The sequence below is a fragment of the Epinephelus fuscoguttatus genome, linkage group LG13, assembly GCF_011397635.1.
Source record: "Epinephelus fuscoguttatus linkage group LG13, E.fuscoguttatus.final_Chr_v1".
Lineage (NCBI taxonomy): Eukaryota > Metazoa > Chordata > Actinopteri > Perciformes > Serranidae > Epinephelus > Epinephelus fuscoguttatus.
This window is the reverse complement of record NC_064764.1, coordinates 38,433,571-38,459,124: the sequence shown is the minus strand read 5'-3', so window position 1 is coordinate 38,459,124 and position 25,554 is coordinate 38,433,571. Positions and strand designations below refer to the sequence as shown.

Sequence of the window (25,554 nt, the reverse complement as noted above, 5' to 3'; positions counted from 1 at the left end):
ACAGAGAGAGGTTTTGAGTCCCAAGTGTCTGAGTTTTTGTATGAGCTGCTGGGGAGTGATTGTGTTGAATGCTGAGTTCTTTGAGTCCAGGTGGGTGAGGGCTCGATGGAGAGTAGCGGAAATGGCGTCCTCTGTGGACCTGTTTGACCTGTATGCAAACTGAAACGGGTCATGGGAGGGCAGAAGGATGGAGTGCTGCGGGCCAATAGTCATTGTAGCTGAGTGGGGCTTCTTTTGAACTGGTATTGTTGTGGCGGCTTTGAAACACGTGGGGACAATCGCTTGGCTCAGGGAGATGTTGAAGATGTCCGTGAGGACGTCCTTGAGCTCCTCGGTGCAGTCCTTTAGGGCACAACCAGGTATGTTATCTGGTCCAGCTGCCCGTTGATCCTGGAGAGGGTCCTCCTCGTGCTGGCTGTGGGCAGACACACAGCCTGCTCGCCCGGGGGAGGGTTTGTTTTCTGTCCTGGTGTTCTGTGTTTCAAAGCGGCAAAAGAATTCATTGAGGCAGTTTATCAGGTGTTTAGGTTAAGGCCTCAGTGTCATGTCCCCCACAGACAAATGCGAATTGCCAGGTCTTAGGAGGTTATTCCAGAGGACACTATTGTAGAAATGATTATGGGTGCAACTTCAGATGAGATAACAAGAGCAGTAGTAAGCTTGTTAGTTGCAATGACTGTCTATAGTTAGTCCCAGTGGCTAATCTTGGTGGCTAACACCAGCGATGGTTCTTTTCAAAAGAAATTCACCTTTTATTTTAGCAAATACTGCTTTGCTTTTTAATAGACGGTAAAACGACGGTAGAAAAAGACGGTAACCTGAAATTAGCATGTTCTTGCAGAGCCCTGGTTCCTGTTGCGCTGTCAACTAACACCACTAACAACCATTCATTCATTCATTCATTTTCCATAGCCTTTATCCTATCCTATTGGGGGTTGTGGGGGGGCTGGAGCCTATCCCAGCTAACACTTGCCTGAGAAGCAGGGTACACCCTGGACAGGTCGCCAGACTATCACAGGGCTGACACATAGAGACAGACAACCATTCACACCACATTCACACCTACAAGCAATTTAGAGTCACCAATTAACCTGCATGTCTTTGGACTGTGGGAGGAAGCTGGAGCACCTGGAGAAGACCCACGCTGACACGTAGAGAACATGCTGGCTCCACACAGGGGGGCTCCCCCACCCCAAGGTTCAAACCAGGAATCCTTTTGCTGCTGCCCCCACTAATTACCAGTCTAGGCTAAACAGGATAAGCATACTGTTAGCCTACTGGAAGACTATTTTATTGATGCTCTGGATGTCTTGTGACATATACACCCCTTTATTATGTGCAGGTATTGCAGGCTTATGGGAATGATGTGGGGGTGGGTCGGTAGCAATGTATGTATGTTTTTATGTTGTGATTGTGTCTATTGTAATGAAGTGTCTCGTATGTTTTGTGTTGGGCCCCCTTGAAAACAAGATGATTCATCTCAAGGGGCTATCCGCTAAGAAACCTTTTCAATGTGTGTTAAAACTCCTGTTCCTGTTCAGTTCTGGAAGCTGTTTGGCATTGGCAGAGAATCTTCTAACCGCTTCATCCTCTTGAGGGTCACGGGGGGGCTGGAGCCTATCCCAGCTGACACTGGGCGAGAGGCAGGGTACACCCTGGACAGGTCACCAGACTATCACAGGGCTGACACATAGAGACAGACAACCATTCACACTCACATTCACACCTATGGACAATTTTAGAGTTATCAATTAACCTAGTTCCCAATCTGCATGTCTTTGGACTGTGGGAGGAAGCCGGAGTGATAATCCACATACTCAGCTCTGCTGCTCATCCCACAAATGCATTTTCTTTATAAATGTGGCACCATTTTAAAAGGGAAATAAACTAGACTAGACTAGACTAGACTAGACTTCCTTTATTGTCATTGCACAAAAAAACACAGCAGTAAGATTTTGGCAACGAAATGTCGTTGCTTGGCTTCCAGATTACAACAGAGATGGAATTATGGGGCAGTTTAAAAATTAAAAATATAGTCTATATAACTAAAAAACAAGAGCTAAAATAATAATAATGAGTGCAATAGAGAATAAATAGATAAACAGAATGTAAACAACAGAATAAATAGTGCAAAACAGAATAACCAGTATATACGCAGTGTAAACAGTGTAGTGCACAAACAGAAACCAGTATATAAACTGTGTAAACAGAAACATTGTAGCAGCTGGGGGGGTGGGGGGAGGTTATTGCACAAATAAGAGGTTATTTGGCATTTAGCAGTCTGATGGCCAGGGGGAGGGTAACTGTTTCTGAGTCTGGCTGTTCTGCAGCGGATGCTGCGGAACCTTCTGCCAGACGCCAGGAGGGAGAACAGTCCATGCTGGGGGTGGGTGGGGTTAGAGAGGATCTGGTGGGCTCTGGATAGGCAGCGGCTATCTGCTATGTCCTGGATGGTGGGGAGCGGGGTCTCGATGATCTTCTCCGCTGTCCTCACCACTCTCTGCAGAGACTTCCAGTCTGAGGCCCTGCAGCTCCCAGACCAGACGGAGATGCAGCTGGTCAGCAGGCTCTCGATGGTCCCTCTGTAGAAGGTGGTTAGGATGGGAGGTGGGAGGGAGGCCCTTCTCATCCGCCGCAGGAAGTGCAGGCGCTGCTGTGCCTTCTTCGCCAGGGAGGAGGTGTGGAGTGACCAGCCGAGGTTGTCGGTGATATGCACCCCCAAGTACTTGGTTGTGCTCACGACTTCCACGGCTGTGTCGTTGATGCGGAGGGGTGTGTGGCTGGGTCTGGATCTCCTGAAGTCCACGATGATCTTAGTTTTGTCGACATTCAGGGCCAGGTTGTTCACCTTACACCAGTCCACAAGATGTTGCACTTCCTCCCTGTAAGCCAGTTCGTTGTTGTCCTGAATGAGGCCCACAACTGTTGTGTCGTCCGCGTACTTCAGGATGTGGTTGCTGCTGTACCTGGGGCGACAGTTGTGGGTCATCAGGGTGAACAGCAGGGGGCTCAGAACACATCCCTGGGGGGAGCCGGTGTTCAGGGAGATGACACTGGATGTGTTGTTACCCACTCGGACAGACTGGGTTCTGTCGGTGAGGAAGTCCAGCAGCCAGTTGCACAGGGAGGTTTTGTGACCCAGGGGCTCCAATTTGCATACCAGGTCCTGGGGGATGATCGTATTGAATGCTGAGCTGAAGTCCAGGAACAGCATCCGTACGTGGGTGTTCTTCTCCTCCAGGTGCTCCAGGCTCAGGTGGAGAGCAGTGGAGATGGCATCCTCAGTGGAGCGGTTTGGCTGGTATGCGAACTGGAACGGGTCGAATGATGGGGGGAGTATGGAGATGATGTGGTCCTTAACCACCCTCTCGAAGCACTTCATGATGGTGGATGTGAGTGCAACGGGGCGAAAGTCATTTAGGCATGTGATGGCTGGTTTCTTGGGCACTGGAATTATTGTGGCTGACTTGAAACACGGGGGGACGACAGCCTGGTTCAGTGAGGTGTTGAAGATGTCTGTGAGCACGTGGGCCAGCTGGTCTGCACATTCCTTGGAATGTTGTCAGGGCCTGCAGCTTTCCGTGCGTTGACCTTCCTCAGGGCTCTCCGCACTGCAGTGGTTTCGAGCCTGAGTGCCTGTTCGTCGGGGTGGGGGGTAGCTTTCCTCACAGGGTTGTTGTTCAGAGCTTCAAACCTTCCGAACAAGTTATTTAGCTCATTGAGGAAGCCGATGTCATCCTGACAGTGTGTGGGTGTGGCTTTGTAGTCAGTGACAGTCTGGATGCCCTGCCACAGTTGTCTGGTGTTGCTGGGGTCCTGGAAGAAGCCTTGGACCTTGTGACTGTGGGTGCGCTTTGCTACTTTGATGGCACGGTTCAGATTTGCCCTCGCTGATCTGAGTGCCGTCGCATCACCAGATTTGAACGCAGCATTGCGCTCCCTCAGTCTTTCACGCACCTCCTTAGTCATCCAAGGTTTCTGGTTGGCCCGTGTGTTGATGGTCTTTGTGACTGTAACCCCCTCCATGCACCACTGTATGTAGCCCGACACAGATGCAGCGTACTCTCCCACATTGGTGTGTTGATTGTCTGTTGCAGCCTCTCTGAACATGCTCCATTCGGTGCGCTCAAAACAGTCTTGCAGTGCAGACATGGCTCCCTCAGGCCACACTCTCACCTTCTTCACAGCAGGCTTTTCTCTGGTGAGCAAGGGCTGGTAAGCAGGAATTAGCATAACAGAGAGGTGGTCTGAGGAGCCAAGGTGGGGGCGGGGGGCTGCTCTGAATGCCTTCTTGATGTTTGTGTAAACCAAGTCCAGTGTATTCTCCCCTCTAGTAGCAAAATCGACATGCTGGTAAAAATTCGGAAGCACAGTCTTCATGTTGGCCTGGTTAAAGTCCCCAGCAACAATAAAAACGCCCTCCGGGTGTGTGGATTGCATGTCGCTGATGGCACGGTAGAGAACATTCAGGGCTTGTTTACAGTTAGCGCTGGGTGGAATGTAAACAGCAACAATGGTGACGCTGGTGAATTCCCGGGGGAGGTAGAAGGGTCTGCATCTCACAATCATAAACTCTATGTCCACGCAGCAATGACTGGAGACCAGAGTAGCGTTGTTACACCAGCTGTTGTTAGTGTAGATGCAAACACCGCCCCCCCGGGTTTTACCTGTGAGAGCATGGCTCCTGTCGGACCTGAATGTTGTTAGCCCGTCCAGGCTAATAGCGGTGTCCGGGACAGAAGAGTTGAGCCACGTCTCGGTGAGAATGAGGATGCAGCAGTTTCTTGTCTCCTGTTTGGTGTTTAAGTCCAGCTTCAGGTAGTCCAGTTTGTTTTCCAGGGAGCGTACGTTGGAGAGCAGGACTGATGGAAGCGGCGGTCGAAACGGGTTAGCTTTTAGCTTAGCTGTAAGTCCACCACGACAGCCGCGCTTCTGCTTCCTCTTGCACCGCCTCAGATGCCTCCGGGGGCAGCCTCAGGCTTTCCAATAGTATAAGATTTATTGCCAAGAAGCATTGTCACAACAAAGTAATAATCTACCAAAAACAAATTTCCTTACATTAGTTACTTAGTTTCAGTCCCTCCACAGTCTTGACTTAAAAATATCACTGTATCAAGATGTGGTTGAATATTATTTCTGGCCTACATAATTCAAGTATTTTAGGCCTAACTATCAATAACTATTTTACACATGCATTAATTTTTTTATTTTCCTGTAGTTTTAAAACCCTCAGAGTCACGTCCATATGGCAATGGATTGTGGGTTATTAAATTGGTGAAGTCTGCCAAAGTCTGCACAATACTTCGACTCAGGCCCTTGTTGGCTATGGAGGCCATAATAACAGCATTGGAAGGTTCCTACTGACTCAAGGTAAGTGTCAATCAAAAGGCCAGGAGGTCGCCTCCATTTGAGATCACCAGTCCAGTTTGTTTAAATGCACAATGTGAGAAATTATGGATAATATTTCGAGAAATATGAATATTTGAAATGATGCAATGGCAGTTTGTGGATATCTATGGATGTAATAATTATGAAATATTTTACTGGATAGAATTAGATAGAACTGAATGCTCAAACAACAACAAAAATGTTAAACTGACATAAAATTCCTGTCAGACAAGGGTCATGTGACAGATTTATTTTGTGTCTGGTGTATTTAAAACTTTTATGTTACTGTGTTGTATTAAACTAAAATGTATGAATGCACTGTGTTTTAAAAAAAAAGTTTAGTAAGTGAATTCTCATTCCTACAGGCAGTTAATGTGCAAATACAATTCTGTTGCTGTTCCACTCCATGACTTAAAGGAATACTTCAACCCTCAAATGATCATCACCCACTCTGTAATTAATAAGCCTTTACTGTTACTGTGATTTTTTTTTATTTTAGAGTTTTGAATGTGTAATAATTGACCAGTCCAAACTATATTACTTGTTGTGAAACATCAATAAAACACATGAGGTCATTCTGAATTTTTATTAACATGCCTGGTTTATTGTTATCATATTTGATATCACTTTACAACAAATTGCTATGCTGTGTGAATTCAAAGAAAAGAAAAATGGTGTTAAATTGCAACCCATCACATTTCATATACCTTGTGAAACTTTAACTTTCTCTGTTCTTTGATTTACACTGTATGTTTCTCTGCAGATTTGATTACAAAGATGTGATGGCCTGTAGATAATCATGTGTTTTCAAATAATCTGTTTTACTTCTTGCCACAAAATAAAACTCCATGATGCTTCTGAGTGTGACTGCATGGATAATGTGAAAAATAATTGTCATGAAGTAAACGTGATGAATTACATTAAGCTGAAATGATAAAATGCCCTTTGTCCCTCCTCTGAAAGGGAACATGATCTGTTTCCACTGACAGTTTTATCTGAAACAAAACACTTAATGTTATTCTTATGGCAGGAAAAGTGTGGCTAATCTGGAGCATCTTTTCTCTGTGAAACAGGAGCCTCATCAGGCCAGTAATCTCTGTTTGCAACAAAATGGCCACAATTCACTGAGATGATGCTTTGAAAATAAATAAATGATAGAAATGAAAGCTTTAGTTGTTGTGTTGGGCTGAAATGTTTCCTATCACAAACAAAGAAGACTCTTCATATGTGTAATACACATAGGATTTTATGAGACATGAAACCGGGTGATACCTAGGGACAGTTTATGGTGCTTGTGACTCTTTCTTACAATGGAGACCTTTCTACTATTGATCAGACACAGTTTGGACTTAAAGACACTGTCTGTATTTGATCATTCACTCACTGAGCAACATGAACAAATGCATTCAATTGTCCACAGAGCAGGCCTCATTTCAGTCACTCCACAGCCTCTCTACAGTATGTTGGTCTCACAGGAGCCAGGCTGCAGAATCTGAAGACTGACAATGAGTTTCACTGCTTTTCTAAACCAGGAATAAAACAAGGCATAGATCAAGGGGTTAAGACATGAGTTTAAAAAGAACAGACAATGCACAGAAGATACAAATAAACTATTGGGCAGATAGCCACCTGCAAGAGTGACACAGTAATATGGGCAGAAACATATTAGAAACACAATTACAAGAACACCAAGAGTCCTGGCTGCTTTCAGCTCCGATTTCTTTTTTTTTTGACTCACTGAAAGCTGGAGAGTGACAGCTGTGATGTGAGAGCGCATGGCACGAGCCTGAGACACAGCCACAACAAATACTCTCATGTACAGAACGACAATGACAGAAATGGGAACAATAAAGGTTACAACAAGGTCAACAGCTCCTGCAATGTGGCTAATAACACTCACACACTCTCCATGGCAGGAATTAAAGCTGCCTGGTTTAATCAGGTTATCCTTTAAAAATGGGCAGTTGTAGAGAGCAGCACCGAGCCAACACAGACACACACAGAGTTTAACACTTTTCACGGTGATTCTGGTGGTGTAATGCAGAGGGTCACAAATAGCCACATAGCGGTCGACTGATATGAGCACCATGTCTCCGATCGAAGAAGACATAATGATGAAGCTAGTATAACCACACAGAGTACACACAGTGTCACCAAACAGCCAGCAGGATGTTCTTAGGAGAAGTTCACCTGGTATCACCAGGAGGCCCATGAGAAAGTCTGAGACAGCCAGAGAGAGGAGGAGGATGTTGGTGGGTGTGTGGAGCTGCCTGGAAGGAAAGAGAAAAACATCATGAACCCAACAGGTTCAGGCTCAGATCTAAATGACAAAACAACTAAAACGTGTATGCAAAACGTTTCTGATCTATCACATCTACAGTTAAGATATGGTTAACTGTAGACAATTGAAATAACTTGGTTGATGTCAAGGTGAATAGAGAGCAATGTTAAATATTGGCAGGAGATGGTACATGAAACACATTTGAGCTTTATGGTGCAAAAAGTGGTAAAACATGACTTAAAATATGATGACACTTTCTGAGGTGCAACATTATTCAGCACTAGCTCAAATACATTTCTTTTAAATCTACAGTAACTGTTCACATTTTTAAGCTACAGAGCATGTAGAGAGAAGCTGAGGAGTTAATCTCTGCCTGAAGTGGGAGACTGCGATGATGACGAGCAGGTTGAGAGCAGCAGTAAACACAGAGATAAAGTACAGCACAATAGTGATGAGAATTGTTTCAGGCAAAGAAGTGGTGGGCTTCCTGCAGGAGGTGTTGAGGAGTTGTGGAAAGCAGAGCTCTGCTCCGTCCTCAACCTCCATCTTCAGAGATCTGCAGAGAGCTGCAGGTCTGCCAGCTTCCTGAAGAAACCCGAGTCATATACTCTCAACCTCTGTTGGACTCTGATGCCCCTCCTTCCTCACTCTGCACATTATGTCATCATCTTAGAAAGTCAACAGGACATAGAAAAAACAGCCCACTTATTCATTTTACTGAGGCCACTCCACACAGCAGGGGTACCAGTGCAGAGGGATCCAGCGGGAAAACAATTGTAGCATTTTCCAGCAAATAGATGAGCCTGACTCTACTTTTGGGGTATATCGGGATGCCAGCAGCTTTACATGCATTAATCCTGCTCAGTGCAGTGCACATACTGGTGGAGAAGAGGGTGAGGGGTGGTGGTTGGCAGGGAGCACAGTCTTGATGGCTGCCTCCTGGTTAACCCTGTCAAAGCATTGTTCAGTTTTGGAAGGAGGTGTCACTGGTGTGGGGTGCGGATGGTTGTTTCGATCCGTGATGGCTTGGATGCTTTGGGGGTTGGAGTTGTCTCGTCCTTCACTTCTGGCTGGGCTTGGCTCACTGAATGTCCCTCATGAGGTTAGCCATGGATGAACTGTAGGCCTGACCATCACCTGATCCCTGAAATCAGTGTTGCATCCCTTCAGCAGCAGGCTGACCTCCTAGTACATCCACAGCTTCTGAATTTAAGAATGTTATCTTTTTGAGGATGGTGACACTCTTGATGTTAGTGTTGTTCGTCATAACAACTACAGTAGAACAGAAGTACTGACCTGCAGAAACAAGGACCACAACACAGCACATCCGGACATACATGACAAGTGGGTGAAAAAGTTATCACACAGAGAGCTCATCCAACCAGAAAAGGATGTCCTTGCCAAGGGACTGAACTTTGCTGTAACACCAGAGCAGATACCGACTGTGGATCTCATCACAGCAACAGAGTCAGTTATCAGACACAACAAGTTGGCAGACCCAGTGGCAGAACAACTTAGGTTGAAGGTATCAGCCGCTTCAGTGGCTACAAAAGAAGGTCATAGATTCTTTACAAAGACTGGAAAAGGACAAAGTCATTGACAGACCACTGTATTATCGACTGTACCCTGATGAGGCCATCCCATGCATCTATGGACTCCATAAGAGACACAAGGAAGGAGCATCACTAAGACCCATCAGCAGCAGCATAAGCTCAGTCACATACAACATCTTCAAACACCTGGCACCCGGTCATCTGTTTTACCTCTTGCCACAAAATAAAACTCCATGATGCTTCTGAGTGTGACTGCACAGATAATGTGAAAAATAATTGTCACAAAGTAAAGAAATGTGATGAATTACATTAAGCTGAAATGATAAAATGCCCTTTGTCCCTGCTCTGAAAGGGAACATGATCTGTTTCCACTGACAGTTTTATCTGAAACACAACACTTAGGGCTCTAGTTTCGCAGACTGGGCGAGGCGGGGGTGCAGCGCACCTGCGCTTCGCCAACTGGGTGTGGCCAGGCGGATTTTGCAAGTTTGGCACACCGTGCGCCCTGGCGCAGCTACTCTTCTGTCCCACCTCCGTCCCTCCTACCTGCGCAAGTCGGAAAGAGGGAGGAGAGAAGGCGTGGAGTGGGTTTTACACACATCACACCAATCAAATGAGGCCCTCTGCTCGCCCTTAAATGCGCCGCGCGAAGGCGTAATGAGAGTTTACTCAATTCGCCATGGCAGAAGAGAGCAGCAGTGTCAGATGGCCAAACTCCTCCCGGGAGGAAACTGATGTTTTGGTCCGGGAGGTCCAAGCTCACAGTGTCTGAATATACGGAACTGCGAGCAGACCTCCATGGGCTGATGATGCAAAGGTAGCCTGGGAGGAGGTCACCGCAATTGTAAATCAAAGTTGCGTTTCTCTCGTGCGCTTTCTCTTTCTCTCTCGCAGTCTCACTCTGTTTCTTTTCTTTTGACTTTTCTAAGATGACAGATGCTGAATATATACTCCCTATCTGATGCTGTGGCTGTTTGTGGTTGGCTGAGAGGGATGTGAACTCATTAATTTTGTTAATCAAATCAGGTTGGGTTTCCATTACGCGTGCCAAACGTGCCAAACGGTGCCGATCCCCTTATGGGGTGCCGTTTGTAAAGTGGCTCACGCTGAAAATAACATCAACATTTTGCCACATTTAGCTTGAAACAATGTTTAGAAAAGTGTTGTGATTTTTTTTTACCACATTTACAGCAATATTTGTTAACTTAGAAATATATTAAATAGTTAAATCTAAATATTAAATGTGGCACCTAAATGTTAAATGTTAAATCTAAAAATTAAATCTAAATCTAAATCTAATTGTAGATTTAATATTTAACACTTTTTTAAACATTGTTTGAAGCTAAATGTGTCAAAATGTTGATGTTATTTTCAGCGTGAGCCACTTTACAAACGGCACCACATATCCCCTTTGATCTGACATCAGATGTGACGGGACAGTCGATATAGAGATACATTTATGTGCTGATTGCAGATAGTTGCATTGAATAGTGTTTTTTGGCTATTTATTGCATTGTTAATGTGCCTGATATTCTGGAAACCTGCCTGTGAGGTTTTGGTGACGTGTGCGCACTGTCCACTGGTCAGCCAAACTTCGGCTTACACCGGCTGCGCTCCCCCTGCGCTGACAGTAGATGTGGTTTCAGCTGGCGAGCTTTTAGCGCACCTTCAGCGAAGCCTTTTGGCACGAAACTGTCACTGCGCCAAGCTGGATCTGTCGACACCTCCCCCTGCTGCGACGCCACACCCATCTCAGCACACCTCGGTCTGCCAAACTACCAAACTGAGTGTGCCTCGGGTTGCGCTGCTCGAAACTAGCTCTGCGCGGGGTTCGCCACCCTGTGCCACCCTGCGCCGTGCCGGGAAACTAGAGCCCTTAATGTTATTCTTATGGCAGGAAAAGTGTGGCGAATCTGGAGCATCTTTTCTCTGTGAAACAGGAGCCTCATCAGGCCAGTAATCTCTGTTTGCAACAAAATGGCCACAATTCACTGAAATGATGCTTTGAACATAAATAAATGATAGAAATGAAAGCTTTAGTTGTTGTGTTGGGCTAGACTCACAAGTCAGTCTTTAGACGCTTTGCTTAACTAAAGACTGATGACTTTCTCCCTGATTTTGTGTTTAGATGGGCGGATACAATTTCAGAGTTTAAAAAAACTCCCTACGTTGCAGAACCAATAGTAAATCTGCAGGGCGGTCCTTTGGTGGCTCGCTGAACTGTTGTGCTTGTAAACATAGTCCCACTGGAAACACGTGTAGCGGTACAAAATGGCTCAGCCGTGCTCGCAGAAAACGCCGTCAAAGTTAGTGGATGTTTGTCGCGTTTGCGGCGACACATTCTCGCCAACTAAAAGAAACAAACATAATCTTTTACAAGGCCATGACTCATCTGTACGCCTTGTAAGGCGATTCCCTCTATAGTCTATAGTCGGGGTAGAAAACCAGCAGAGCTATATATACAGTACAGGCCAAAAGTTTGGACACACCTTCTCATTCAATGCGTTTTCTTTATTTTCATGACTATTTACATTGTAGATTCTCACTGAAGGCATCAAAACTATGAATGAACACATGTGGAGTTATGTACTTAACAAAAAAAGGTGAAATAACTGAAAACATGTTTTATATTCTAGTTTCTTCAAAATAGCCACCCTTTGCTCTGATTACTGCTTTGCACACTCTTGGCATTCTCTCCATGAGCTTCAAGAGGTAGTCACCTGAAATGGTTTTCCAACAGTCTTGAAGGAGTTCCCAGAGGTGTTTAGCACTTGTTGGCCCCTTTGCCTTCACTCTGCGGTCCAGCTCACCCCAAACCATCTCGATTGGGTTCAGGTCCAGTGACTGTGGAGGCCAGGTCATCTGCCGCAGCACTCCATCACTCTCCTTCTTGGTCAAATAGCCCTTACACAGCCTGGAGGTGTGTTTGGGGTCATTGTCCTGTTGAAAAATAAATGATCGTCCAACTAAACGCAAACCGGATGGGATGGCATGTCGCTGCAGGATGCTGTGGTAGCCATGCTGGTTCAGTGTGCCTTCAATTTTGAATAAATCCCCAACAGTGCCACCAGCAAAACACACCATCACACCTCCTCCTCCATGCTTCACAGTGGGAACCAGGCATGTGGAATCCATCCGCTCACCTTTTCTGCGTCTCACAAAGACACGGCGGTTGGAACCAAAGATCTCAAATTTGGACTCATCAGACCAAAGCACAGATTTCCACTGGTCTAATGTCCATTCCTTGTGTTTCTTGGCCCAAACAAATCTCTTCTGCTTGTTGCCTCTCCTTAGCAGTGGTTTCCTAGCAGCTATTTGACCATGAAGGCCTGATTGGCGCAGTCTCCTCTTAACAGTTGTTCTAGAGATGGGTCTGCTGCTAGAACTCTGTGTGGCATTCATCTGGTCTCTGATCTGAGCTGCTGTTAACTTGCGATTTCTGAGGCTGGTGACTCGGATGAACTTATCCTCAGAAGCAGAGGTGACTCTTGGTCTTCCTTTCCTGGGTCGGTCCTCATGTGTGCCAGTTTCGTTGTAGCGCTTGATGGTTTTTGCGACTCCACTTGGGGACACATTTAAAGTTTTTGCAATTTTCCGGATTGACTGACCTTCATTTCTTAAAGTAATGATGGCCACTGGTTTTTCTTTAGTTAGCTGATTGGTTCTTGCCATAATATGAATTTTAACAGTTGTCCAATAGGGCTGTCGGCTGTGTATTAACCTGACTTCTGCACAACACAACTGATGGTCCCAACCCCATTGATAAAGCAAGAAATTCCACTAATTAACCCTGATAAGGCACACCTGTGAAGTGGAAACCATTTCAGGTGACTACCTCTTGAAGCTCATGGAGAGAATGCCAAGAGTGTGCAAAGCAGTAATCAGAGCAAAGGGTGGCTATTTTGAAGAAACTAGAATATAAAACATGTTTTCAGTTATTTCACCTTTTTTTGTTAAGTACATAACTCCACATGTGTTCATTCATAGTTTTGATGCCTTCAGTGAGAATCTACAATGTAAATAGTCATGAAAATAAAGAAAACGCATTGAATGAGAAGGTGTGTCCAAACTTTTGGCTTGTACTGTGTATATATATATATATATATATATATATATCTCACATTTTTCACATCACTGTATCACTGTTTAGACTAATCCGATGTTTTTAAAGTCTATAAACACAGTGATTGAACAAACATTACTATTTCTGTGTGCACATTTAGCTGGGCTAACTGTTAGCTGTTAGCCCTGTTAGCCGTTAGCGGTGTCTGTAATAGGTAATAACTCGTTAAACGGTCCGTGAAAAAAATATCTTTTCCAGCGGATATCTTAGTTACAACATGACTGAGCTAGCAAAGCAGTTTTGTGTTGCTATGTGTGGTATTTATTCAGTTTTGGGAAATCACGATGTCTAGAAAGCATCAGTGGCTGCAGCTGACAGGGACAGCTAACAGCAGCAGCAAAGCTAACATCAGGACGTCATCTGTTAAAAGCCTCCCGTTGTCGGATACGACATAACACTACTCCAGTTAGCTCAATCATGTTGTAACTAAGACATCCGCTGGAAAAAATATTTTCTTCACGGATGAGCACACGTTTGATGAAACGGAGTTAAATCTCTCGGCATCCATTTTCAAGCTCTCTGTGTGTTTGTTTCCTTGCAGACGAGAAAAGGGGGAGCACACATTTCCGAGTAGGCGTGTCCTTTTCAAAAATGCAAGAGGTGTTGCTTTGTTGCCGGCCGTTTTCGCCGGTGTGTTAAAGTTTAGAGTTTAGAAAGGAGTGTCCCCAGACTATCAGAAGGCGGAGATCTCTGATTGTCTGGTGGCGAGACTAGTGTTGGGCTGAAATGTTTCCTATCACAAACAAAGAAGACTCTTCATATGTGTAATACACATAGGACTTTAAGCGACATGAAACCGGGTGATTACCTAGGGACAGTTTTTGGTGCTTGTGACTCTTTCTTACAATGCAGGCCTTTCTACTATTGATCAGACACAGTTTGGACTTAAAGGGGCAATAAGCGGAAATTCATCATTTCTAGATTGAAGGAATTAAAAAATCGCTATGTGAAGAACTAGAGGTGTAATTTCATCTGGAGTATAGCATGACGTCACACACCCTCTCTCTGTGTTGATCTCCAGCCCATTGTTTACAAGCCGGTCTGGCTGCGCGTTCATGTACGTTCATGTGAATTGCTGCCTCCTCCCTCCTCTCGGAGCCCTTGACCCTCCCTCCCTATAAAAGGCTACAGCCAGTGAGCAATGGCAGTGCGTATTTTCGAAGCAAAATGGCAGAGAGCGGAACGAAACGTTCACCTGAAGACGACCAGGATCCGACATTACCTCTAAAGAAACAAAGGTCATTGGCAAAGAAGTTGTCGGATAAAGAAAGGGACAGAACCCCGATTAACATTGGCCTTGCATTTCCAAGGTGGAGAGCACTGCGAGAGCTAAAGGGGCTACAATTTGACTCAGAGCTAGCTCTTCTTCTCCTGGACAGGTAACTGTTAAGTAACAACATCAAGTCAAATGTCTGTTTTAATTAGTGTTACAGTAATGTTAGGCACATGTCACTATGTCGATTCAATTAAATTTAACGTTGCAATCGTAGCATGGGTTAATGTCTGGAGCTTGAGTTATTAGCCACTCAATCCCAGCAATGGGTCAGGCGTTACGGTTGTGTTAGCTGAGTAGCCCGCCAGCCCAGCTAACATTTGCAATTGGCATTGTAAAATGTAGCCAGGCTAAAACATCGCTCTCACTCACGGCGAAGAGTAGGAACGTTAGTGTTAGCTCCTGGTGTTAGCACTAGCTGGGATCCAGCGATGGCTTTAGCCGAGTGGGTGGTGGGGGGTTGGGGGTGGAGACCAGAGGGAGAGGGAGGTGTGGCTCATGACGCACTTTGTTTTGGTCTACAGGCAGTGCACAACAGCAAACCTAGCGGTGAAACGATTTCGCTTTTTGCCCCTTTAAAGACACTGTCTGTATTTGATCATTCACTCACTGAACAACATGAACAAATGCATTCAATTGTCCACAGAGCAGGCCTCATTTCAGTCACTCCACAGCCTCTCTACAGTATGTTGGTCTCACAGGAGCCAGGCTGCAGAATCTGAAGACTGACAATGAGTTTCACTGCTTTTCTAAACCAGGAATAAGACAAGGCATAGATCAAAGGGTTAAGACATGAGTTACAATAGAACAGACATCCCACAGCAGATACAAATATACTGTTGGCCAGGCTGTCACCTGCAAGAGCGACACGGAAATATGGGCAATAACATATTAGAAACACAGTTACAAGAACACCAAGAGTCCTGGCTGCTTTCAGCTCTGATTTCTTTTTTTTTTTTGACTCACTGAAAGCTGGAGAGTGACAGCTGTGATGTGAGAGCGCATGGCACGAGCCTGAGACACAGCCACAACAAATACTCTCATGTACAGAACGATGATAACAGTAATGGGAGCAATAAAACTTATAACAAGATCAATAGCTACTGAAAGATGCTTAACGACAATTACAGTTACACACTCTCCGTGGCAGGAGTTATACCTGCCTGGTTGAGTCAGATCATCCATTATAAAATGAAACCAGTAGAGAGCAGCACCGAGCCAACACAGACACACACAGAGTTTAACTCTTCTCACAGTGATTCTGGTGGTGTAATGCAGAGGGTCACAAATAGCCACATAGCGATCAACTGATATGAGCACCATGTCTCCTACTGAAGAAGACACAATGATGAAGCAAATATAACCACACAAAGTACACACAATGTCACCAAAGAGCCAGCAGGATGTTTTTAGGAGAAGTTCACCTGGTATCACCAGGAGGCCCATGAGAAAGTCTGAGACAGCCAGAGAGAGGAGGAGGATGTTGGTGGGTGTGTGGAGCTGCCTGGAAGGAAAGAGAAAAACATCATGAACCCAACAGGTTCAGGCTCAGATCTAAATGACAAAACAACTAAAATGTGTATGCAAAACATTTCTGATCTATCACATCTATAGTTAAGATATGGTTAACTGTAGACAATTGAAATAACTTGGTTGATGTCAAGGTGAATAGAGAGCAATGTTAAATATTGGCAGGAGATGGTACATGAAACACATTTGAGCTTTATGGTGCAAAAAGTGGTAAAACATGACTTAAAATATGATGACACTTTCTGAGGTGCAACATTATTCAGCACTAGCTCAAATACATTTCTTTTAAATCTACAGTAACTGTTCACATCTTTAAGCTACAGAGCATGTAGAGAGAAGCTGAGGAGTTAATCTCTGCCTGAAGTGGGAGACTGCGATGATAACGAGCAGGTTGAGAGCAGCAGTAAACACAGAGATGAAGTACAGCACAACAACAATTACTGAGGCCACTCCACACAGCAGGGGTACCAGTGCAGAGGGATCCAGCGGGAAAACAATTGTAGCATTTTCCAGCAAATAGATGAGTCTGACTCTACTTTTGGGGTATATCGGGATGCCAGCAGTTTTGTATGCATTAATCCTGCTCAGTGCAGTGCACATACTGGTGGGGGAGAGGGTGAGGGGTGGTGGTTGGCAGGGAGCACAGTCTTGATGGCTGCCTCCTGGTTAACCCTGTCAAAGCATTGTTCAGTTTTGGAAGGAGGTGTCACTGGTGTGGGGTGCGGATGGTTGTTTCGATCCGTGATGGCTTGGATGCTTTGGGGGTTGGAGTTGTCTCGTCCTTCACTTCTGGCTGGGCTTGGCCCACTGAATGTCCCTCATGAGGTTAGCCACGGATGAACTGTAGCAGGGCTGCCCCTGACCAAACTGGGGCCCTAAGCGAAATTTTATTTGGAGGCCCCCATCCCAAATGTATCATAGGTACAAAATGACCGTACAACAACTTGCCATTTAACTTGACAACCTTTACTGGCAATAACAAATGTATAGTAGATACAGTAGTTTGGCTGTTTGAGTCAAATAAAATAAAAAAATCAACCTGAAATAAATAAATATTAAATAAAAATAACTTCAAACTGAAATAAATAAATAAACAAATCTGAGTCACAAATAGCTCATCACCACCTCAATCCCCCACCCTTGATTAAACACTTAAAATAAAAGAGGGAGACAGGTTTTTCCTATTTAATCTTATTTTGTTATATTTCTCCCTCTTCCCTCTCTGGAGGCGTCCGATCTCCCTCAGCCCTCCGCCTCTCCCACCTTAATTAAACACTGAAAACAGAAATAAAATACAGAGACATTCTTTTCTATTTTCATCTTATTTAGCTATATTTCTCCCTCTTCCCTCTCTGGGAGCATCCGACTTCCCGGCCCCGCACATACCCCCAAGGCTCGGGTCTCCCCCTCCGTGGAGCCCGCCCGCCCTCCTGTCCACGCACACACTCCTGAGGCTCTTTTGGACGACATGTCGACAACTCTTCACCTGCTGCAGATTCCTTAGAGATAGATTCTTTACAAAAACCGGAAAGGAACTCCTCCGAGAACCGTCACCTTATCGTGGTGGAGGAGTTTGAGTGCCCTAATGACCCTAGGAGCTATGCTGTCGGGGGCATTTTGCCCCTGGTAGGGTTTCCCATGGCAGATTGGTTCTGGGCGAAGGGTCAGATGAAGAACGGTTCAAAGGACACTTCATGATGGATATGAACAAGGACTCGTGTACCTGACCCGGAGGGTTACCAGGGCCCTGACCTGGAGCCAGGCCTGGGGTTGGGGCCCGTGGGCGAGCACCTGGTGGCCGGGCCTTCGCCCATGGGGCCCGACCGGGCCCAGCCCAAACCAGTTACATGGGCTGGACCCCTGCAGGCCCACCACCCGCAGAGGGATCCGGAAGGGTTCGGTGCAGTGTGGATCGGGCAGCAGACCAAGGCGGGGGCCTTGGCAGTTCGATCCTCGGCTACAGAAGTTGGCTCTTGGGACATGGAATGTCTCCTCTCTGGCGGGTAAGGAGCCGGAGCTTGTGGAAGAGGTTGAGCGTTACTGGCTAGATATAGTCGGCCTCACCTCGACACATAGTTCCGGCTCTGGAACCCAAGTCTTTGAGAGGGGTTGGACTCTCTCCTTTGCTGGAGTTGCTCCAGGTGAGAGATGGAGGGCCGGGGTGGGCTTTCTGATAGCCCCCAGACTCTCTGCCTGTGCATTGGGGTTCACCCCAGTAGACGAATGGGTTGCTTCCCTGCGCCTTTGGGTCGGGGAACAGGTCCTGACTGTTGTCTGCGCTTATGCGCCGAACAGCAGTTCAGAGTACCCACCCTTTTTGGAGTCCCTGGGACGGATGCTGGATAGAGCCCTGACCGGGGACTCCATTGTTCTGCTGGGGGACTTCAATGCTCATGTGGGCAATGACAGCAGGACCTGGAGGGGCGTGATTGGGAGGAACGGTCTGCCCAATCTGAACCCGAGCGGTGTTCAGTTATTGGACTTCTGTGCGGGTCGCAGTTTGGTCAAAACGAACACCATGTTTGAACATAAGGATATCCATCGGTGCACGTGGCACCAGGACAGCCTAGTGCGCAGGTCAGTGATTGACTTTGTAGTCAAGCGAGCAGTGAGGGTCTGCTGAGAATGCCTGGCCGAAAAACTGGTCAAGATGATCTTCCATTCCCACCTCCGGGAGAGCTTCGACCGCGTCCCGAGGGCGGAGGGGGACATTGAGTCCGAATGGATCTTGCTCCGCTCTGCCATTGTCGAGGCGGCTGTTGTGAGCTATGGCCGCAAGGTCGCTGGGGCCCGTCGTGGCGGCCGTCAGGCTGAAGAAGGAGGCCTATAGGGCATGGTTGGTCTGTGGGTCTCCGGAGGCAGCTCACGGGTACCAGCGGGCCAAGCAGAGCGCAGCAGCGGCAGTCGCAGTGGCAAAAACTCGGGCGTGGGAGGAGTTTGGTGAGGCCATGGAGAAAGACTATCGATCGGCTCCAAAGAGGTTCTGGCAAACCATCCGGTGCCTCAAGGGGGGAAGGTGGCAACTTGCTCACATTGTTTACAGTGGGGGCGGGGAGCTGCTGACATCAACTGGGGACATTGTCGGGCGGTGGAAGGAATACTTTGAGGAGCTCCTCAATCCCACCAATACGTATTCCAGTGAGGAAACAGAGCCGGGGGTCTCGGTGGTGGGTCAGCCAATTTCTGGGGCAGAAGTCACCAAGGTAGTGAAGCAACTCCGTGGCGGCGGAGCCCTGGCGGTGGATGAGATTCGCCCTGGTTATCTCAAGGCTCTGGATGTTGTAGGGCTGTCTTGGCTGACACGCCTCTGCAACATTGCGTGGACATCAGGGGCAGTACCTCTGGAGTGGCAGACCGGGGTGGTGGTCCCCATCTTCAAGAAAGGGGAACAGAGGGTGTGTTCCAACTACAGGGGGATCACACTCCTCAGCCTACCCAGTAAAGTTTACTCCAGGGTGCTAGAGAAGAGGGTCCGGTCGATAGTTGAACCTCAGATTGAGGAGGAGCAATGTAGTTTTCATCCCGGACGCGGAACCATGGACCAGCTCTTTACCGTCGCCAGGGTGCTGGAGGGGGCATGGGAGTTCGCCCAACCAGTCCACATGTATTTTGTGGATTTGGAGAAGGCTTACAACTGTGTCACCAGGGGTATCCTGTGGGGGGTGCTCTGGGAGTATGGGGTTGGTGGCCCCTTGCTAGGGGCCATCCAGTCCCTGTACCGAAGAAGCATGAGTTTGGTTTGCGTGGCCGGCAGTAAGTCAGACCTGTTCCCGGTGAGAGCTGAACTCCATCAGGGCCGCCCTTTGTCACCGGTTCTGTTCATAACTTTCATGGACAGAATTTCTAGGCACAGCCGAGTGGTGGAGGGAGTCAGGTCCGCTGACGGGAGGATCCCGCCCCTGCTTTTTGCAGATGACATGGTCCTCCTAGCTCCATCGAACAGTGACCTCCAGCTCTCACTGGGATGGTTCGCAGTCGAGTGTGAAGCGGCTGGGATGAGAATCAGCATCTCCAAGTCTGAGGCCATGGTCCTCAGCCAGAAAAGGATGGATTGCCCACTCCAGGTCGGGGGGGAGGTCTTGCCTCAGGTGGAGGAGTTTAAGTATCTCAGGATCTTGTTCACGAGTGAGGGTAGGATGGAGTGGGAGATTGACAGGTGGATTGAGGCGGCGTCAGCAGTGATGCAGGCGCTTAACCGGTCCGTTGTGGTGAAAAGGGAGCTTAGCCAGAAAGCTAGACTCTCGATTTACTGGTCAATCTACATTCCAACCCTCACCTATGGTCACGAGCTCTGGGTAGTGACCGAAAGAACAAGATCGCGAGTACCAGCGGCCGAAATGAGTTTCCTCTGTAGGGTGGCTGGGCTCAGCCTTAGAGATAGGGTGAGGAGCTCGAACATCCGGGAGGGACTCGGAGTAGAGCCGCTGCTCCTCCACATTGAGAGGGGCCAGTTGAGGTGGTTCAGGCATCTGGTAAGGATGCCTCCCGGACGCCTCCCTTGGGAGGTATTCCGGGCATGTCCAACCGGGAGGAGACCTCAGGGCCGCCCCAGGACATGCTGGAGGGACTACATTGCCCGGCTGGCCTGGGAACGCCTCGGGGTTCCCTCGGAAGAGGTGACGGAAGTAGCTGAGGAGAGGACTGTCTGGGCTTCTCTGCTGAGGCATCTGCTCCCGAGACCCGGACCCAGATAAGTGGAGGACGACAAGTACGAGTACGAGTATGAGTACAAAAAGGACAAAGTCATTGACAGACCACTGTATTATCGACTGTACCCTGATGAGGCCATCCCATGCATCTATGGACTCCATAAGAGACACAAGGAAGGAGCATTACTAAGACCCATCAGCAGCAGCATGAGCTCAGTCACATACAACATCTTCAAACACCTGGCACCCGGTCATCTGTTTTACTTCTTGCCACAAAATAAAACTCCATGATGCTTCTGAGTGTGACTGCATGGATAATGTGAAAAATAATTGTCATGAAGTAAAGAAATGTGATGAATTACATTAAGCTGAAAAGATAAAATGCCCTTTGTCCCTGCTCTGAATGGGAACATGATCTGTTTCCACTGACAGTTTTATCTGAAACACTTAATGTTATTCTTATGGCAGGAAAAGTGTGGCTAATCTGGAGCATCTTTTCTCTGTGAAACAGGAGCCTCGTCAAGCCAGTAATCTCTGTTTGCAACAAAATGGACATAGTTCACTGAGATGATGCTTTGAACATAAATAAATGATAGAAATGAAAGCTTTAGTTGTTGTGTTGGGCTGAAATGTTTCCTATCACAAACAAAGAAGACTCTTCATATGTGTAATACACATAGGATTTTAAGAGACATGAAACCGGGTGATTACCTAGGGACAGTTTATGGTGCTTGTGACTCTTTCTTACAATGGAGACCTTTCTACTATTGTTCAGACACAGTTTGGACTTAAAGGGGCAATAAGCGGAAATTCATAATTTCTAGATTGAAGGAATTAAAAAATCGCTATGTGAAGAACTAGAGGTGTAATTTCATCTGGAGTATAGCATGACGTCACACACCCTCTCTCTGTGTTGATCTCCAGTCCCTTGTTTACAAGCCGGTCCAGTTGCACGGTCTTGGAGCCCTTGGCCCTCCCTCCCTATAAAAGGCTACAGCCAGTGAGCAATGGCAGCGTGTATCTTTGAAGTGAAATGGCAGAGAGCGGAACGAAACGTTCACCTGAAGATGACCAGGATCCGACATTACCTCTAAAGAAACACAGGTTGTTGGCAAAGAAGTTGTCGGATAAAGAAAGGGACAGAACCCCGATTAACACTGGTCTTGCATTTCCAAGGTGGAGAGCACTGCGAGAGCTAAAGGGGCTACAATTTGACTCAGAGCTAGCTCTTCTTCTCCTGGACAGGTAACTGTTAAGTAACAACATCAAGTCAAATGTCTGTTTTAATTAGTGTTACAGTAATGTTAGGCACATGTCGCTATGTCGATTCAATTAAATTTAATGTTACAATCGTAGCATGGTTAATGTCCAGAGCTTGAGTTATTAGCAGCTCGGTCCCAGCAATGTGTCAGGCGTTACGGTTATGTTAGGTGAGTAGCCCGGCAGCTCAGCTAACATTTGCAATTGGCATTGTAAAATGTAGCCAGGCTAAAACATCGCTGTCACTCACGGAGAAGAGTAGGAAAGTTAGCGTTAGCTCCCGGTGTTAGCACTAGTCGGGATACGGCGATGGCTCTAGCCGAGTGGGTGGTGGGGGTGGAGAGCAGAGGCAGAGGGAGATGTGGCTCATGACACACTTTGTTTTGGTCTACAGGCAGTGCACAACAGCAAACCTAGCGGTGAAACGATTTTGCTTTTTGCCCCTTTAAAGACACTGTCTGTATTTGATCATTAGTTGCGTGGCCTAAGGTTAATTTAGACTTTTTTAAAAAGATTATTAAAACAACTGCCAATTAAGAACAATTTAAAAAATAACTTAAATTAATTTTAAAAATAATTTAAGTATTTAAAGAAATAGTATAAAAACCGACAATGCCACCTAGAGATTTATAGAGCTCTGGATCTCTTAAAAGGCTTACAGGTTCTTTGTAACCAGGGGTGATCAGAGTTAAAAAACAAGCCAAGGGTAAATATTGGCGGGTTTATTACAATAAAAGCAATGTTTTACAAAATAAAATAGATGATGCCTAAAACAAGTCAATTAAAGTCCATGAAATAACCCTCTGCCCCAGAGTCACTTGCATGTGGAAACGCCAGCAGCCACCGCTCAGGCATCACCTCGCTCCTAGCCCAGATCGACTCCCGATGCTCCTCTTCCCGCAGCGCCTCCTCTGCTGCTGCGGTCGTCCTGGGAAGGATGAACAGACCAGAACCAGTATCGGGCACACACACAACAAGCCCAGATTACACCCCTTGCCTGGCCCCGCAGCCGGCCTTCCAGTCTGCTGATTGCTTCTCTGGTTTTGGTCAGTGTCTGTTGCGTTCAGGGGCAATCGGACAAAAACCACTGCATGCAAAAATAAAAATCTCCCACTAAAAACACAAGCCAATAAATCTCTACTAAAAACCCAAACACAGCAACTTAAAACAAGTAAAACATGCAGTAAAATACATTAACACATGCATAAAAACCTCCTGTCAACACCGACCCCATCACACATTCACTCACTGAACAACGTGAACAAATGCATTCAATTGTCCACACAGCAGGCCTCATTTCAGTCACTCTACAGTCTCTCTACAGTATGTTGGTCTCACAGGAGCCAGGCTGCAGAATCTGAAGACTGACAATGAGTTTCACTGCTTTTCTAAACCAGGAATAACACAAGGCATAGATCAAGGGGTTAAGACATGAGTTACAATAGAACAGACAATCCACAGCAGATACAAATAAACTATTGGCCAGGTTGTCACCTGCAAGAGCGACACAGTAATATGGGCAATAACATATTAGAAACACAATTACAAGAACACCAAGAGTCCTGGCTGCTTTCAGCTCCGATTTCTTTTTTTTTTGATTCACTGAAAGCTGGAGAGTGACAGCTGTGATGTGAGAGCGCATGGTACGAGCCTGAGACACAGCCACAACAAATACTCTCATGTACAGAACGACAATGACAGAAATGGGAACAATAAAGGTTACAACAAGGTCAACAGCTCCTGCAGTGTGGTTAATGACAATCACACACTCTCCATGGCAGGAATTATACCTGCCTGGTTTAATCAGGTCATCCTTGAAAAATAGACAGTTGTAGAGAGCAGCACCGAGCCAACACAGACACACACAGAGTTTAACTCTTCTCACAGTGACTCTGGTGGTGTAATGCAGAGGGTCACAAATAGCCACGTAACGATCAACTGATATGAGCACCATGTCTCCGATCGAAGAAGACATAATGATGAAGCTAGTATAACCACACAGAGTACACGCAATGTCACCAAACAGCCAGCAGGATGTTCTTAGGCCAAGTTCACCTGGTATCACCACAAGGCCCATGAGAAAGTCTGAGACAGCCAGAGAGAGGAGGAGGATGTTGGTGGGTGTGTGGAGCTGCCTGGAAGGAAAGAGAAAAACATCATGAACCCAACAGGTTCAGGCTCAGATCTAAATGACAAAACAACTAAAACGTGTATGCAAAACGTTTCTGATCTATCACATCTATAGTTAAGATATGGTTAATTGTAGACAATTGAAATAACTTGGTTGATGTCAAGGTGAATAGAGAGCAATGTTAAATATTGGCAGGAGATGGTACATGAAACACAATTGAGCTTTATGGTGCAAAAAGTGATAAAATATGACTTAAAATATGATGACACTTTCTGAGGTGCAACATTATTCAGCACTAGCTCAAATACATTTCTTTTAAATCTACAGTAACTGTTCACATTTTTAAGCTACAAAGCATGTAGAGAGAAGCTGAGGAGTTAATCTCTGCCTGAAGTGGGAGACTGCGATGATAACGAGCAGGTTGAGAGCAGCAGTAAACACAGAGATAAAGTACAGCACAATAGTAATGAGAATTGTTTCAGGCAAAGAAGTGGTGGGCTTCCTGCAGGAGGTGTTGAGGAGTTGTGGAAAGCAGAGCTCTGCTCCGTCCTCAACCTCCATCTTCAGAGATCTGCAGAGAGCTGCAGGTCTGCCAGCTTCCTGAACAAACCCGAGTCATATACTGATTTACCTGTCTCACATTCTCATAATTCCTCCCCTCTTTTTTCTCTCAACCTCTGTTGGACTCTGATGCCCCTCCTTCCTCACTCTGCACATTACGGCATCATCTTCATCACTTTCCCTGCAACTCTTCCTCTCTCACTTTTTTCTGTGATATCCTTTCCTGTTGGTTTTTACTCTTGTTTCCTTTCCTTTGTCAGACCTCTATGCCCTTTTTAAAGTGATTAAAGCAGTGTTTAGAAAGTCAACAGGACATAGAAAAAACGGCCCACTCATTCATTTTACTGAGGCCACTCCACACAGCAGGGGTACCAGTGCAGAGGGATCCAGTGGGAAAACAATTGTAGCATTTTCCAGCAAACAGATGAGCCTGACTCTACTTTTGGGGTATATCGGGATGCCAGCAGTTTTGTATGCATTAATCCTGCTCAGTGCAGTGCACATACTGGTGGGGGAGAGGGTGAGGGGTGGTGGTTGGCAGGAAGCACAGTCTTGATGGCTGCCTCCTGGTTAACCCTGTCAAAGCATTGTTCAGTTTTGGAAGGAGGTGTCACTGGTGTGGGGTGCGGATGGTCGTTTTGATCCGTGATGGCTTGGATGCTTTGGGGGTTGGAGTTGTCTCGTCCTTCACTTCTGGCTGGGCTTGGCCCACTGAATGTCCCTCATGAGGTTAGCCATGGATGAACTGTAGGCCTGACCATCACCTGATCCCTGAAATCAGTGTTGCATCCCTTCAGCAGCAGGC

General features: G+C 46.4%; 2 protein-coding genes and 1 pseudogene across 2 annotated transcripts; all 3 read right to left on the bottom strand.

Moving 5' to 3' along the window:
- Window positions 1–6,841: 6,841 nt before the first annotated feature.
- On the bottom strand, window positions 6,842–8,215 carry LOC125899846 (trace amine-associated receptor 13c-like). The gene is made up of 2 exons (XM_049594425.1): window positions 8,043–8,215; window positions 6,842–7,658 (listed from the first exon to the last, which is right to left on the bottom strand). The coding sequence occupies exons 1-2, from the start codon at window positions 8,213–8,215 to the stop codon at window positions 6,842–6,844; spliced, it is 990 nt and encodes a 329-aa protein (XP_049450382.1).
- Window positions 8,216–15,297: 7,082 nt separating this feature from the next.
- Window positions 15,298–16,970, bottom strand: LOC125899532 (trace amine-associated receptor 13c-like; annotated as a pseudogene).
- A 6,405-nt stretch (window positions 16,971–23,375) lies between these two features.
- Window positions 23,376–24,749, bottom strand: LOC125899706 (trace amine-associated receptor 13c-like). Its single transcript, XM_049594181.1, has 2 exons — window positions 24,577–24,749; window positions 23,376–24,192 (listed from the first exon to the last, which is right to left on the bottom strand). Exons 1-2 carry the CDS (start codon window positions 24,747–24,749, stop codon window positions 23,376–23,378), a joined length of 990 nt encoding a protein of 329 aa, XP_049450138.1.
- Between the last annotated feature and the right edge of the window lie 805 nt (window positions 24,750–25,554).

Excerpts from the sequence above, each read along its gene's own strand:
- LOC125899846 (XM_049594425.1), bottom strand. The coding sequence starts at position 8,215 with ATGGAGGTTGAGGACGGAGCAGAGCTCTGCTTTCCACAACTCCTCAAC. Across the intron at positions 7,659-8,042 it reads ATCGCAGTCTCCCACTTCAG|GCAGCTCCACACACCCACCA; the intron begins GCAGAGATTAAC and ends CTTTCCTTCCAG.
- LOC125899706 (XM_049594181.1), bottom strand. The coding sequence starts at position 24,749 with ATGGAGGTTGAGGACGGAGCAGAGCTCTGCTTTCCACAACTCCTCAAC. Across the intron at positions 24,193-24,576 it reads ATCGCAGTCTCCCACTTCAG|GCAGCTCCACACACCCACCA; the intron begins GCAGAGATTAAC and ends CTTTCCTTCCAG.